This window comes from Myxocyprinus asiaticus, chromosome 37, assembly GCF_019703515.2.
Source record: "Myxocyprinus asiaticus isolate MX2 ecotype Aquarium Trade chromosome 37, UBuf_Myxa_2, whole genome shotgun sequence".
Taxonomy (NCBI): domain Eukaryota; kingdom Metazoa; phylum Chordata; class Actinopteri; order Cypriniformes; family Catostomidae; genus Myxocyprinus; species Myxocyprinus asiaticus.
Genome location: NC_059380.1, coordinates 34,426,974 through 34,443,357, shown reverse-complemented (window position 1 = coordinate 34,443,357; position 16,384 = coordinate 34,426,974). Strand labels below are relative to the sequence as shown.

Here is a 16,384-nt window from a genome sequence, read left to right as displayed (position 1 = left end):
TAAGGAGAAGGTGCACTATGCTGACTGCGTAATATACATATTAAAGAGCAGTAGTACTAGTCAGTAATACTAAATTATAGATGAATAATACCAAGAAATGTATTCAGATGGTCCCTTACCACATCCTTCACAGTTTTTGCAATAAATGCTTTTTGAGTTATTAATAATAAAAGTGAATATCCTTTCTTAAATGTTGAGAACTTTCCTGACCATGACTTATAAAAAATATTATTTTTATTTCTTCAGTTATTTATGTTCTTTATTTTATGTATACATCTGTGTTGGTTTATATGTTTGTTTGGTTTTTTTTAAATGTAACTTTATTTTAATTATTCTTTTTTCTACACTTGTAATTCTTGTCTTTATGACTCAATGATAGTATTCATACATTGTTCGATCTGTGTAATTTTGATTTTCTTATTGAACATTTATATGGAACCTTCTGTTTTTAATAAAAAAAATCCACAGTTTAAGAACAATGTGTGGACTTTTCAGATGGTCCCTTACCACACCCTCAACAGTATTAGCACGTTTCAGCACAATGTGTGGACTTTTCAAATGAACCCTTACCTACCTGTGGTAGTGACCAAGGCAGTCAAAAGGAGAGAACACCAGAAGGAATGGCGTTCCAAAAATACGTTTTAATACGTAGAGGTGCAAAATGTGCAAATGAATAAGTGTTTAAAAATTTGAAAGTGTTTCACAAACTTTCCACTTTCAAATGATAACTGTACCAATATTGGTCAAATTGCTATACGGTTCTAGCAATATGAATTTTTACATTCACAGATTTGCATCCCACAACAAACTCTCCAAGCATGAAAAAGGAAACAACATGTAAGTGAATTTATATACAAAAATCACAGACAGTCAGCATAAATGTCATCCATATGACACTAGCTGTTAAATTAATGTCTTCTACAGCAACATGACGCTTTTGGTGCGAAAAAGATAAATATTTAAGTACTTTTTTAAAACTCTAAATCATGCTTTTAATCAGCAGTGGTATGCGCATGTGAAGTAATCGCATTTGCATTTGAAACACGCAAGAACTGACGCACGTGCGTCACAGCTGGAAGAGCAGCGCTGTTCACAAGTGAGGAGGAACGCTGTACAGTAGCTTGGTTAGTTTTGATATAGATCTGTATTTTTCTGTTTCTTTACTCACAATGGCGCGTTTGTGTGCTCATCCTAGATGTCTCAACGAAGTGGAGAACGTGAGATTTCGTCAGTATTATGGCAATGGGAATACGTCACAATATTACACTGAAGATGAATAATACCAAGAAATTGACCATGTATTCAGATGGTTCCTTTCCACATCCTTCACAGTTTTAGTAATAAATTATTTTTGAATTATTAATAATAAAAAGTGTATATCCTTTTTTATATGTTCAGAACTTTCCCGACCCATGACTTATAAAAATATAATATATTTATTTTATTTATCTTTATCTTATTTATGTTTTTTGTTTTAATTATTTATTTTTTTCCTTCACCTGTACTTCTTGTCTTTATAACTCAGTGATTCTATTCATACATTGTTGGATCTGTGTAATTTTGTACATCTTATTGAACATTTATATAGGATCTTCTGTTTTTCAATAATAATAAAAAAAGGTTATTTTATGGATTCGCACATTTTTGACAATTTTTCTCAAAATTCTGTGAGCGTGAGATTAATTCGTTATAATTCAAAACGCTGTCCGTTATTTTGACAGAATGCTAAGTAATTAAGTGAAATAATTGAAATAACAGAGCTTCAAATGTGCATGCTTAGTCCATCGCATTACAGCACAAAATAAACACCAAAATTAGATGACTGGATTTTTTCCAATTTGTCCAGCAAATTAAATCATTCCCTGACACATTGGCCATGCACAGTGCAAGGCAGGTGTTCAAATGGCAGCTGTCTTGCTGCTGCGATGATGTTACAATGTTCCGAGCTCTATCTGTGCTTTGCTGGCATGTTCTACTGCTATGCTACATTGATAAAATGCTTGGCGCAGGTCTCAGCATAATGTCTCCCACCATCTGTTTTCCCGAAGGTCAATGCATTTGACATTAGCGGCGTTTGCGTGAACTGACTGGCTTCTCATGAACTATGGTTTATTCAATGGGTCATATTACGCATTAACAGCGTTAAAAAAAATTTTAGCGTTAAAATTTTACACAAAATGTTGTTAAATTGCATTAAATATGTGTTCACAAGAGTCATAATTTAAAATGTAGTGTTTGTTATGGATAATTTTTGAAGGATGCATATGGATTGCATGTGTGGAGTATGACCACGTTTTTGCACATGCAGGACTGGGTATATAAATTTAGTATTAATCATATCTCATTTAATTATCTAAAGCCAAGAGTGTTTTCCAATTAAGTGAGCATGTGTAATGAGAATTTTATTATTTTAAATAAAGGTAGGGATTCACAAAGATCTCAAACCCCCGCTGGTCAAAAACCACCACCACAACAACAACAAACAATTGCGGTAAGTCATGGCATCCGCATATATTATAGCTTTGTGAATTGCATGCAACATGTTTACTATAGCTTCTTCCATCAGCAGTGAGGGATCCACATTTGATAAATGTAAGGAATTAGTCAGGCTGATGGAGAAGGTTAATAAGTTAGAGACATGCATCCAAATGCTAATGGAGGTCAGTGAGAAAGAGAAGCCGGTAGATACTGTTTCGGATGCAGGTAGAACAGCGAGCAAACACACACACTTTGGTTCCGGCTGTTGAGCCCCCACAGCAGGGTGTTTGGGTGGCATCTCGGCAGCATACTTGTAGGGCAAAGCGACACCACTCTCCCATTCCTGTTAGTATTTCCAATCAATTCTCTCCACTCAGTGATGCACCCACTGAGAATCATGCTGAAAGTGCCCTTGTTATTGGTGACTCTGTTGTAAGAAACGTGGAAATAGAGACTCCAGCCACTATTGTTAAATGCATTGAAATCTGGATTAAACAGATTAATATATGAGTTAAATGACTACTCCCTCAGGTTATTGTTATAAACATGAGCCTGAGAGGTTGAGGAGGAGGTGTTGCTACAATTTACAGTGATATTTTCAGTGTTACTCAAAGGTCTAGATATAAATTGAATTATTTTAAACTGATAATGTGTAATGTGACATCGTAAAAAATCTTTGTCATCTTTTGTTCTTGCAACAGTACATAGACCACCAGAGCCATATTCTGAATTCCTTTGAGAATTTGCTGATTTTCTGTCAGATCTAGAGGTTGCTGTGGATAGAGCTTTAATCGTCGGTGACTTCAACATCCACATAGATAAAGAAAATGATACACTGGGATTAGCATTTATCAATATTCTCAACTCTATTGGGGTTAGACAAAATGTGACAGGTCCAACCCATCACCAAAATAATTTGCTAGATCTAATTTTGTCATATGGAATTGATGTTGATAATATAGAAATTCTGCAGCAGAGCAATGATATGAATTCTCTTGTATGCAGCGCTTAGCAAAGGTAACTCAATCTATGCAACGTTACCATTCAGGTAGAACTATTCTTTCAACTGCTAAAGATAGCTTCACTAATAATTGTCCAGACTTGTCTCAAATACTCAGTACGCCAAAAAGTTCAGTAGAACTTGATGTTGTCACAGAAAATATGGATACAGTCTTCTCTAGCACTCTAGACAGTGTCGCCCCCCTTCAATTAAAGAAAGTTAAAGAGAAAAATACAGCACCATGGTACAATGATCACACTCATGCTCTCAAGACAGCAGCTCAGAAAATGGAGCATAAGTGGAAGAATACGAAATTAGAGGTATTTTGCGATGCATGGAAGGATAGTGTCTCTAACTACAGACAGGTTCTAAAAACTGCCAGGTCTACATATTTGTGCAAGTTCATAGAAAATAACCACAACAATCTAGGTGTTTATTCAGTACTGTGGCAAAATTAGTTAGAAATAATTGAACCAGATATTTCCATCGCAGCATAATAGTAATGACTTTATGAATTTCTTTACTGATAAAATCGAAATCATCAGAAACAAAATTGGAATTATGCATCCGTCTGCCACAGCACCCAAGAAGACTAAAATTATTCCCTACGAGTAACTTCAATCCTTCACTGTTATAGGTCAGGAAGAGCTAACAAAAATGATCAAAACATCAAAATCAACAACATGTGGAATTTAAATAATCATCGAAGTTCACGTGTGATATTACCTACGAGTGAAACACACCATAAAATCGAAAGACAGCAGGAAAAACTGCATTACATATTTGTAAGTTAAGAAAAGTTATCTTTATTTCATATTTCCATTGACTGGCTTGCATTCATATTTTGATACAGTTAAAGAAATATAGAAACTGTGTATTCTGAGTGAGTGACTCAAGCAAAGAGCGCCATTATATAAATCTACATCTGTATATTTTCATATGCATATTTAAAGGTGCACTCAGTAATTCTAATCCAATACACTTTTTGTCAAATTCTGCAAATATCTCCTCACAGTCTGCTAGCTGTCCGTTCTGTGGGTGGGCTGAAAAATAATCTAGTATTTGTACACAGCCCTGGCTCTGTAAATGGGACAATAACAAAGTGGATCAGACCGATCCACACAACACTACTCCAGCCAATCAGCAACAGGGGGTGGTTCTTGCGCATGCACAGGATGGGGGGTGGGGGCAGAGCGAGAGGGAAATCTGGCTGATGCGAACTTTCTAAACTCCAAGGAGGACAAATGGCTGAGAAACAGACCAAGAGAAAAGGTCAGACAAATATAAACTATTAAAGAAGGATTATGATAAGTCGATGGCTAGGAGCCCTGTCAACATCGGCGAGGCTTTTCAGCAGTGGAGAGACCTCCGAGAGGTAAAAGGCTTGAAGACAGATGCAGAAGTTGCTCTTTTTCTTCTTGATAGGTGGGTGACATAAATTTTGCTATGTTTCACAGAACCCATATATGTTGTTGTTGTGATGTTAGATTTAGTAGCAGGAGAGTTGTGAGTGTCTGGAGCTGGTGTGCGTAAAACCGTCTTGTCTCCTCTGCAAGTTATCTTAGTAGCAGCAACTTACTGAATTTGGGGGGCGGAGATTCCAAAGGAGCACTGAAGGGAGAGGTGTGTTGTTTTGGCAGGTGTGTTTGTTTTAAGGTTTGAATATCAACAGTGTTTCTCAGGAATTGCTTAGTGCACCTTTAACGTGCAATCCAAACAAATTGCTGAACCCAACTGTTGAAGCCTATACTTTTATTTTCTTTCCTTAAAAAGAAACTGAATGCATAGACAGATATGACTCGCATGCAAATCACACCTGCAAATGACGAATGTTGAGGTAGATTCATGTAAAAATCACATTGAATCTGACCTGGCTGTTCACACCGAAGACACATTGGAAAAAAATCAGAAACGTATCCGATTTATGTCCACATATGAAAGTGTCCCAGATTTTCTGTCTTAGAAAATGTCAAATTCAAAGAGCTTTTGGCCGTTCACACAATCAACCAATTAACAGATCTGTCACATGTAAGTGAAAAATCAGATTTGGGCCACATTCAGCTGCAGTGTGAATGTAGTCCTTGTTTTGATGCCCTTTGGAGGTGTTCAAGCCTTGATGAGGGGGGTCAAACAATGCTAGCATTAGTGATGGTAGAAACGAAGCTTTCCGAAACTTCGAGTCAATTCAATTGCTTCACAAAATGATTCACTGTTTCGAAGTTCTTGAATTGGCCTTATTTAAGCTTGTTTTAAAAAAAATTTTAATACCAAATGATTTATATTTTTTATTCTAAACAACACTTTGATTTGTTTAAACAATTTTTCAAAATATTTATGCTTTGACAGATTGTGCAATAAACATTTGAAAAAGAAACGTTATTATTTAGCGTACTAAATAAAAAAAAGAAAGTGAAGGCGAGTTATCATGTACAATAGCTGAAATTCCAGATTCACTTTTTGTAAAACAAACAAATCTCTCTAAATATCATGAAATCTCAATGTCTCTGTTTAATTTCTTTATCACAAACACAACATTTTGATTTTCTTTCCTTTGGGTGCACAGCTCAAGGTGATTGACAGGGAAATTAAAATGACTGAATTAAAATCAGCAACTCTTCTTTGAATCTGTCTGATTTTATAGACCTAAATTATTGCTAAACTGACTCGAAATCAGTTACAGCCTACATTTAACAGTGATTCACGGTTTCACTGTGGGATTAATGCACTCTAACATAACTGAAACTCTTTCGAAGCATTATGACATAACGAAGCCTCGTTTGATGAAATCATGTGATTTGGCCAATTTGATACGCGTTCCGAAGCATTGATTCGAAACAAATGATTCAGTGTTTCAAAAGCTTCCATCACTAGCTAGCACTGCTTGAGTGCAAAGAAACGCCGGCCTCCATAGTTGACGGAGGGGAGTTGGCACTGCTTTAGTACCTAAAACAGGTCTAGTTTTTAGACTTTTTTAAAAAAAAAATGTTTTATGTAACCTTGGTTTTATGTTCGCTTTTAAGAAGGGAATTGCTTGCTTGAATTTAATTCAGAATATCAAGAAAAAAAATGCTGTAATCTTTTAGATTTATTGCTATTTCAGAAATGGAAAATACAACCACAGATGTTGAAAATACATTGTAAAATTTGCAATGATGCATGTTCTACAGGTATAATGGGCTTTTTTTATTTTTATTTTTATGAAAGAACGATTATGATGTGTTTCAGAGTGGAATTAGAAAAACTTGGGAATGGGCAGGAGAGAGGAGAGGTGCAATTTAATAAGCCTTATTTAGACAACGGATGATGAGGCGCACCTGATTTGAATAGCCTTATCATCGCTTCCATAAAATCATAGAGCGCGCCTCTCCACAGGGAGCCAGATTCTCTCTCCTAGTTCTCTCTCCACAAACTGGCGTCCTCACAAGTCCAGGAGCAGAGCAGAGCAGAGCGGGGAGGGTACCGGCCGACTTAGATGTGGCTGATGGGCTTGGATGCTGGGCCGCCTTCCCCTCAACACTGAGTCCCTTGGGAAGAGTCCCGCCCACGTCCTGGACCATCTCATGGACACACCCCCTTCCTACACAGAGACCCGTTCCCAATCTGTCACTCACTCGACGTGAGCTCCCCTCGGCTCCCCGCCTCGGTCCTTCTACCGACGGGTATGAAGCCAGCGCGGCTAGCACTGGGGGCGATTTGGGGACCCCAATGGGATCGTCTCTGCCGGGTATCCCCCCGTGGACCTCCCATTCCCCAGCACGCTCGTCTGCCCCAATCGGGCTTCTGGATGAGTTCGCCGGCTCATCTCACAGCGAGTCTGGCTTCTTGTTCGGAGCCCGTGAAGATGATGAGCTCTCGAGCGCAGCATCGGAGAGCGGGCTTGTCCAGTCGGACGCAGAAGCCTCAGCTGGGCTTCCCCCTTCGGGGACGATTGCCCAGTCACAGGCCGATGCCGAAATGACGGACATGCTTTCCCGGGCGGCCACGAGCGTCGGGTTAGAGTGGAACCCTCCGCTCTCCCCTGAACCCTCGTGGCTTGATGATTGGTTTCTGGGCTCGTGGCGCCGCTCAAAGCAGCCACGCCCCGCTCCAGTGCCATTCTTCCCAGAAGTGCATGAGGAGCTGATGAAGTCGTGGGAGGCACCTTTTACTGCCCGGCCCCGGCCCCGATTCCGCAGTTCCCCTGCTCTCACTACCCTCGATGGCGGGGCGGCCAGGGGCTATACGGCGATTCCCCCGGTGGATAAGGCGCTCGCGGTGCACCTACACCCACAGAGCGCCGCCACCTGGCGCGGACACCCTAAGCTCCCGTCCAAGCCCTGTAGGCTCACGTCATCCCTGACGGCTAAGGCCTACGGTGCTGCTGGACAAGCCGCCTTTGCCCTGCACGCCATGGCTCTCCTGCAGGTCCACCAAGCCAAGGCGCTGAAAGAACTGCACGAGGGTAGTTCCACCCCAGATTTGATGCAGGAACTTTGCTCGGCGACCAACCTCGCTCTCCAAGCGACGAAGGTCATGGCGCGGTCTCTCGGGCGGACGATGGCCACACTAGTGGTCCAGGAGCGCCACCGTTGGCTCAACCTGGTCAAGATGGGCGAGGCAAACAAGACACGGTTCCTTGCTGCCTCCATTTCCCAGGCGGGAATATTCGGCGACACTGTCGAGGACTTTGCCCAGCAGTTATCGATGGTGAAGCAGCAGACGGAGGCAATCCGGCACATTCTGCCCGGCGTGGCTCAAGATCCCGCACCCCGTCTGCTCATCGCCAAGGGCGTTCCCCTGCGGTGACTGCACCGGCTCCGTCACAGCCCGCCCCTCCGGCCCGGCCCCGGCGTGGAGCCCACCGCAGGAAGCCGACGCCACCCATCTCACAGCCGGCGCCGAAGAACCCACAAACCCGAAGGTCCTCAAAGCGCCCCTGAGACAGGCAACCCAGGGACAAGGGAACCGACTCACGTGGAGCTGGTAAGAAGACCACTCCATCCCCCAGTGGAGGGCCGGGTGGAAAACCTTTTGTTGCCTTTTTGTTTGATTTCGCCGTATGCCCAAGTGTCTGCGGTACCCAACAGTTCAGCAAAAGAGCGGCTTCCTTCCTCCCTGGGTCACATACCCGATTTGTACGGTCGTCACCATGACTACCGTCCACGGGCTTTTTCTTGCAGGATTGGCGCTCCAGCGGTGGCCTTTCTGCCCCTGAGCACCCAGATGTGGCACACAGCCGCCCCCGATGTGGCAGTCTTCACGGGTTACGAGGACAGGCCTCTTCCTCCCCCATCCCAGGCTGTTCCAGGGGTGGTCACAAGGAGCCAGGTAAGCGCTTCGACGTCCCTAGACTCAGCACGGCAACGACGTGTTGTGGCACCTCGCGCTCCGCCCCGCCGAGAGGCCCCACCTGCCGGTAAGTCCGACGACGTTGTCCCCTTGGTCCCCCTCGCGCGGAAGTTGGACGCGTGGCTCGCGCTTTCCAATCTGTCGCAATGGCTGATCCGGACCATCTGACTTGGCTACGCGATTCAGCCAGGCACCCGCACAGGTTCAGCGGTATTCACTTCACCTTGGTCAAGGGCGAAAATGCTGCCACCCTGCGTGCAGAGATCGCTACCCTCCTATGGAAGGATGCAATAGAACCTGTCCTTCCAGCCAAGATGAAGAAAGGGTTTTACAGCCCCTACTTCATCGTACCGAAAAAAGGCGGTGGGTTGCGGCCAATCTTGGACCTGCGAGTACTGAACCGGGCTTTACACAGACTCCCGTTCAAGATGCTGACGCAAAAACGCATTCTGGCGAGCGTCCGGCATCAAGATTGGTTCACGGCGGTAGACCTGAAGGATGCATACTTCCATGTCTCGATCCTTCCTGAGGTTCGCGTTTGAGGATCAGGCGTATCAGTACATAGTCCTCCCTTTCGGCCTGTCCCTGTCTCCTCGCGTCTTTACGAAGATCGCAGAGACTGCCCTTGCCCCGTTAAGGGAGGTGGGCATTCGCATTCTCAGCTATCTCGACGACTGGCTAATCCTAGCTCACTCTCGAGACATGTTGTGTGCACACAGGGACCTGGTGTTCTCACAGCTCAGCCGACTAGGGCTTCGGGTCAACTGGGAAAAGATCAAGCTCCTCCCAGTTCAGAGCATCTCTTTTCTCGGATTGGAGTTGGACTCAGTCTCCTTGATGGCGCGCCTTACGAACGAGTGCACTCAGTCGGTGCTGGCCTGTTTGAAGGCGTTCAAACAGAAAACAGCGGTTCCACTGAAACTTTTTCAGAGGCTCCTGGGGCATATAGCGTCCTCGGCGGTGGCCACCCTGCTCGGGTTGATGCATATGAGGCCGCTTCAGCACTGGCTCCAGACTCGAGTCCCGAGATGGGCATGGCGCCACGGGACACATCGCGTGGCCATCACGCTGGTCTGTCACCATCTTTTCAGCCCTTGGACCGACCTCTCGTTTCTATGAGCAGGTGTTCCTTTAGATTTACACAAGTAACCATGACGATTCACAGGGAGGGCGCCAGATCCCCCTATATTTTGAACACTTTTTCCCTTTAAAACATTAATTCCCCTTTTTGGACATTTTATGTTAAATTATCATTTAAAATAAACATCTCTCCCAGGCCTGATGCCACACCCACTGTGTCTGTCTCTTGGAAATGTATTAAACATATACAGAACATCAGCCTGCATAAAGTCACCAAGAATATTGTGTGGTCACCTTTATATGGGAACATAAACCCTCACTTATCACCTGTTTGCACATGTGCACAGAAATATCTGATACAAAGCGGTAAGCTAATAAACTTTTTTTCAACATTTTACAATAGCATTAAAAATGCACTTATATTAAAATGCATTAGCAGTGGAGAAGTGGCAAGGTGTAATTAATTAATTATGATTAATTTTATTTTCTTAATATAATCAAGTCTGAAACAGACTGCACGACTAGTGACACAAATACATGGGTGTATGGAATAAAAGCACATGGTTAAAATCATCAGAGTATCTATACACAGACACAAGGAACAAAGAAAAGTCCACTAGAGAAGTGAGAAACAGGGCAGAGACTGTATGTGGCCTTAAATGTACAAACCTCAAAATCAAACCACGACATGTGCCTGGCAGAAAAGTATGTCTTGTTTTTGTAACAACCTTTTTTGACTATATATAATGTAGACTTTAAAGTGTATGTTCATGGTGTAATATTGCTAGTGTTTCCACAAAGGTCATGTTTAGCCATATAGGCCACAGACAGACCAATTCATGTATCTGACTAATTACAGTATCTGACATCAGTTATGCATTTGTCTAAACTTCCCTCTAACAAGATACAGCAGACATATTTTACCATAAAGATTTTCGTTTTTATTTCATTAAAACATGCTTAAAAACCCAACTAAATTGGCAAAGTATGGCTTGGCATCAGTGCTAAACTGTATAACATATGACTGTCTGCCGAGACATCAGGGATGGTGCACTACACATGGTACGCTTCATTCTGAAGAAAAACAAGAAGTAGATGATAAATATATGAATAATTATTTAATCATAAATATAGAAAATATGAGGAAACCTCAAACTGGTCTCTATTCACCTCATTTTCTTCAGAACATTCCTCGTTGTCTTCCGTTTTAGCTGACAAATTGGAAATACAATTTTAGCCTTTATTTGATTCTGACACTTCATGTAAAGCAAGGGATAGTTCACCCAAAAATGAAAATTCTCTCGCTATTTACTCACCCTCATGATATCCCAGGTGTGTATGACTTTCTTCACCAAACACATTTGAAGAAAATTAGAAAAATATCATAGCTCAGTAGGTCCTTAAAATGCAAGTGGATGGTGATCTGATAGTCAGCATAAATGTCATCTATACGACTCCAGCTGTTAAATTAATGTCTTCTAAAGCGACAAGATCGCTTTTGGTGTGAAAAAGATAAATATTTAAGTACTTTTTTTAACTCTAAATCATGCTTCCTTTCTGCAGCGGTACGCACGTGTGACGTAATCGCATTGGCATTTGAAACACATGAGAACTGACGCATGTGAGTCACAGCTAGAAGAGCAGCGGTGTTTTGAGTAGGAGGAAGCTTCATTAATTTTGGTTTAGATCTGTTTTTATCTGTTCCTTTACTCACAATGGTGTGTTTGTGTGCTTATCCTGGATGTCTCAATCGAGTTGAGAATGTCAGATTACGTCCATATCATGCCAACGGTAATACGTCACACGAGAGACCACGTGATTTCCACCCTCTCATGAAGCTTACAGGAAGTGATGGTTTATATTGTAGTTTGTTTTTTTGCACCAAAAGTGATGGTATCACTTTAGAAGACATCAGTTTAATTGCTGGAGTCATATCGATGACGTTTATGCTGACTGTCTGTGATTTTTGGAGCTTCAAAGAGAAATCTCCATTCACTTGCATTTTAAGGACCTACTGAGCTAAGATATTTTTCTATTTTTCTTCAAATGTGTTCTGGTGAAGAAAGAAAGTCATACACACCTGGGATATCATGAGGGTGAGTAAATAATAAGAGAAGTTTCATTTTTGGGTGAACTAACCCTTTAAAACCACCTTTATATGACCTACTGATATTGCTGAAATGTGTTTTTCCCCTCCCAGATTAAGTAGCCCCAACTCCCTGTTTAACTTCTGTATGAACATTATAAAACATTAAAATTTCTGCTAATGAGATTGACATAATTTGTATAAGAGATAATAGCTATGTTCAAATTCATCGAATTTACAAGTTAAGCACAATGAACAGCTTTCATGGTATATATAACAATTACAGTTGAAAAGAGCCTCCTGATTTGCTGTTCTCCACCATTTTCATGTCTCCTGTGACCTTATGGGATAGCAAAGTGTCCAATGGATGCGCACTTCATAATCTCACCGGATGACGGCCCTAGTAGGTTATCAGAATGTTTCTCGCCTACTGTTTTATATGAATACTAATGATTCAGACACCGTACTCATTTGACACACTGCTTTTTGGCATACTATATAGTAGGGAAGAATGCATATTTGGACGTAGGGAACGATTTACCAGGAGTCTTTAAAGTGGGTGTTATGGCAGGTATCATAGAACAGGCCGTTGCAGTTTCTGAAACTCTCTAAATAACCCAGAACCCATAATTAAAATCTGTATGTGGTGACGTCAATTCGGCCATTGTATTCACTAAACTCACGGTGACTGCAATACAACATTAACTCTGTACCATGAAATAATACTTATGGTATCTGCATTGAACAGAGGCATCACAATATCTGGTAAACAGATATGATAATTTTAACAAACTTTCTTTTTTTTCTGTATCTCACTTATTTATTCATTTATTTATTTGTAGTTTTTGTTTTTTGATGAGAGCACTTCCTCATAAAAATCTTACCCGGACGTTGACTGGGTGAGCTGCTCCTAATTCTGCTGAAGATAAAATGTATGCATTAATATTTTGTGTATAAACCAGATATTGAAACTTTATGAACATAAATGATTTGTTCATGCACTGTATTTTAATGCGTGTGTAACATGATGAACTTACTACTGAAGCGGCATAGACAGATTCCCATGAGTCCAGTCAAAGCGATGCTGCCACTGGTGGCAGCCAATGCAATGATAAGCCATGTTCCTTTGAGTCAACAAAAAAATAGAATTTTAGTATTTATGTCATGCTTATGATCATTTGTTGAAAATTAAGTTTGTCATTTCTGTGCAGCTAATGGCACCAAACGGAATTGCAAAACAAAAAGACCCGTATGCGGATTTCCGAAAAGTAGGATGGCAGGGGAAGAGTCATTCATATTTATGAGTAAAGCGATTTGTGTGAAAATTAGGGATGTCATAAAATATTGATATACAGGTGCATCTCAATAAATTAGAATGTCGTGGAAAAGTTCATTTATTTCAGTAATTCAACTCAAATTGTGAAACTCGTGTATTAAGTAAATTCAATGCACACAGATTGAAGTAGTTTAAGTCTTTGGTTCTTTTAATTGTGATGATTTTGGCTCACATTTAACAAAAACCCACCAATTCACTATCTCAAAAAATTAGAATATGGTGACATGCCAATCAGCTAATCAACTCAAAACACCTGCAAATGTTTCCTGAGCCTTCAAAATGGTCTCTCAGTTTGGTTCACTAGGCTACACAATCATGGGGAAGACTGCTGATCTGATAATTGTCCAGAAGACAATCATTGACACCCTTCACAAGGAGGGTAAGCCACAAACATTCATTGCCAAAGAAGCTGGCTGTTCACAGAGTGCTGTATCCAAGCATGTTAACAGAAAGTTGAGTGGAAGGAAAAAGTGTGGAAGAAAAAGATGCACAACCAACAGAGAGAACCGCAGCCTTATGATTGTCCAGCAAAATCGATTCAAGAATTTGGGTGAACTTCACAAGGAATGGACTGAGTCTGGGGTCAAGGCATCAAGACACAGACATGTCAAGAAATTTGGCTACAGTTGTCGTATTCCTCTTGTTAAGCCACTCCTGAACCACAGACAACGTCAGAGGCGTCTTACCTGGGCTAAGGAGAAGAAGAACTGGACTGTTGCCCAGTGGTCCAAAGTCCTCTTTTCAGATGAGAGCAAGTTTTGTATTTCATTTGGAAACCAAGGTCTTAGAGTCTGGAGGAAGGGTGGAGAAGCTCATAGCCCAAGTTGCTTGAAGTCCAGTGTTAAGTTTCCACAGTCTGTGATGATTTGGGGTGCAATGTCATCTGCTGGTGTTGGTCCATTGTGTTTTTTGAAAACCAAAGTCACTGCACCCGTTTACCAAGAAATTTTGGAGCACTTCATGCTTCCTTCCGCTGACCAGCTTTTTAAAGATGCTGATTTCATTTTCCAGCAGGATTTGGCACCTTCCCACACTGCCAAAAGCACCAAAAGTTGGTTAAATGACCATGGTGTTGGTGTGCTTGAGTGGCCAGCAAACTCACCAGACCTGAACCCCATAGAGAATCTATGGGGTATTGTCAAGAGGAAAATGAGAAACAAGAGACCAAAAAATGCAGATGAGCTGAAGGCCACTGTCAAAGAAACCTGGGCTTCCATACCACCTCAGCAGTGCCACAAACTGATCACCTCCATGCCACGCCAAATTGAGGCAGTAATTAAAGCAAAAGGAGCCCCTACCAAGTATTGAGTACATATACAGTAAATGAACATACTTTCCAGAAGGCCAACAATTCACTAAAAATGTTTTTTTATTGGTCTTATGATGTATTCTAATTTTTTGAGATAGTGAATTGGTGGGTTTTTGTTAAATGTGAGCCAAAATCATCACAATTAAAAGAACCAAAGACTTAAATTACTTCAGTCTGTGTGCATTGAATTTATTTAATACACGAGTTTCACAATTTGAGTTGAATTACTGAAATAAATGAACTTTTCCACGACATTCTAATTTATTGAGATGCACCTGTATATAGATTATTGATCGGATTTTGATAAGAAAATTTGAGGCATCGATATATTAATATTAGCCGACATAAATTAGAAGCCTAATTTTTGTGCTTTCCAATTCACTGTCAGTTGACTTCCATTTAATGTAGTCTTGCGTAATAGCTTTGGGAACTTCAAGGGGGTGATGTAACATTTACTGAAACCGGTGTCGTGCTGATTATTTATTTTATTTTATTTTTTTATCCCCTTCTTCACCCAATTTGGAATGCCCAATTTCCACTACTTAGTAGGTCCTCGTGGTGGTGCGGTTACTCACCTCAATCCGGGTGGCAGAGGAAAGTCTCAGTTGCCTCCGCTTCTGAGACAGTCAATCCGCGTATCTTATCACATGGCTCGTTGTGCATAACACTGCGGAGACTCCGCATGCTACTCTCAGCGATCCACACACAACTTACCACGCGCCCCATTGAGAATGAGAACCACTAATCGCGACCACGATGAGGTTACCCCATGTGACTCTACCCTCCCTAGCAACCGGGCCAATTTGGTTGTTTAGGAGACCTGGCTGGAGTCACTCAGCACACCCTGGATTCGAACTCGCAACTCCAGGGGTAGTAGTCAGCATCAATACTCGCTGAGCTCCCCAGGCCCCAGTGTCATGCTGATTCTTGACTCCCTATTATGGTTATGGTTAGGTGTGGGTGTAGGTGTGGCCTTTAGGGAGAGGGACCAATGACTCCCTACTGTGGTTAGGGTTAGGAATGGGTGTAGAGATGGGCTTTAGGGATAGAGACCAGTCAGGTAGTGTGGAGTAAGAATCTGGCGGGGAGTCAGATCTCAGCACAACACCGGTCATGGGTAGGAAAGGCACAAATATCACACACAGGACGAGGTGATGCGGCACAGCAGATGTCAGTCCTAAATTATTAAGGTTTTGTACTCCTTCAACAATGAACAAAGTGATGATGATGAGTTTGCAGGTTAGTGGAAGAAACTGGTGTAACTGGAATGATTAGAAATGGTGACATTTATTATGCAATTTCTCTGTATTTAGCATTGAATATGTCTTTCATTCAAGCTGTCAAACAACAAAAAGATATTTGTAACTGAAAATACGTTGTGAAGGCTATAAGAAAGATACATACAGTATATACAATATATTATCCAGTGATGGCTAGAGTATATAATCTATGTCCTTTGATAATGATTTAGGCCGAATTTATTGGAAAACTATGCAAGTTGAGCTCTGAGGCGCTGCAGATTTTTAAACAGCCTCCGGGGACAGTGAGCAGCCTCGCACAATGAGTCATTTGGAGCGGTTTATTACTCAGTAAAACAGTAACGTGATACATTTTGGGGGTACATGTACCCCCTCGAAAAGGCCCCTGTTGACTGCAACGTTTACTTAAAGCTAAAGTGTGTAATTTCTGCACCAATGGAATTAAAAATAAAATTAAAATAAAATTGTTTTCAAACATCTTTACAAACACACCCTCCATCTGCTATTG

At 41.5% G+C, this 16,384-nt stretch overlaps 1 protein-coding gene across 1 annotated transcript in view; it reads right to left on the bottom strand.

Annotated features, from left to right (window-relative positions):
• The window catches only part of LOC127428028 (uncharacterized), a 38,737-nt gene extending 31,702 nt beyond the window's left edge, over positions 1-7,035 (bottom strand). Inside the window, exon 1 of the mRNA XM_051676053.1 lies at positions 6,901-7,035. Coding sequence (XP_051532013.1) covers positions 6,901-7,035 — 135 coding nt within the window. The remainder of the gene's footprint in view (positions 1-6,900) is intronic.
• Positions 7,036-16,384: the final 9,349 nt, after the last annotated feature.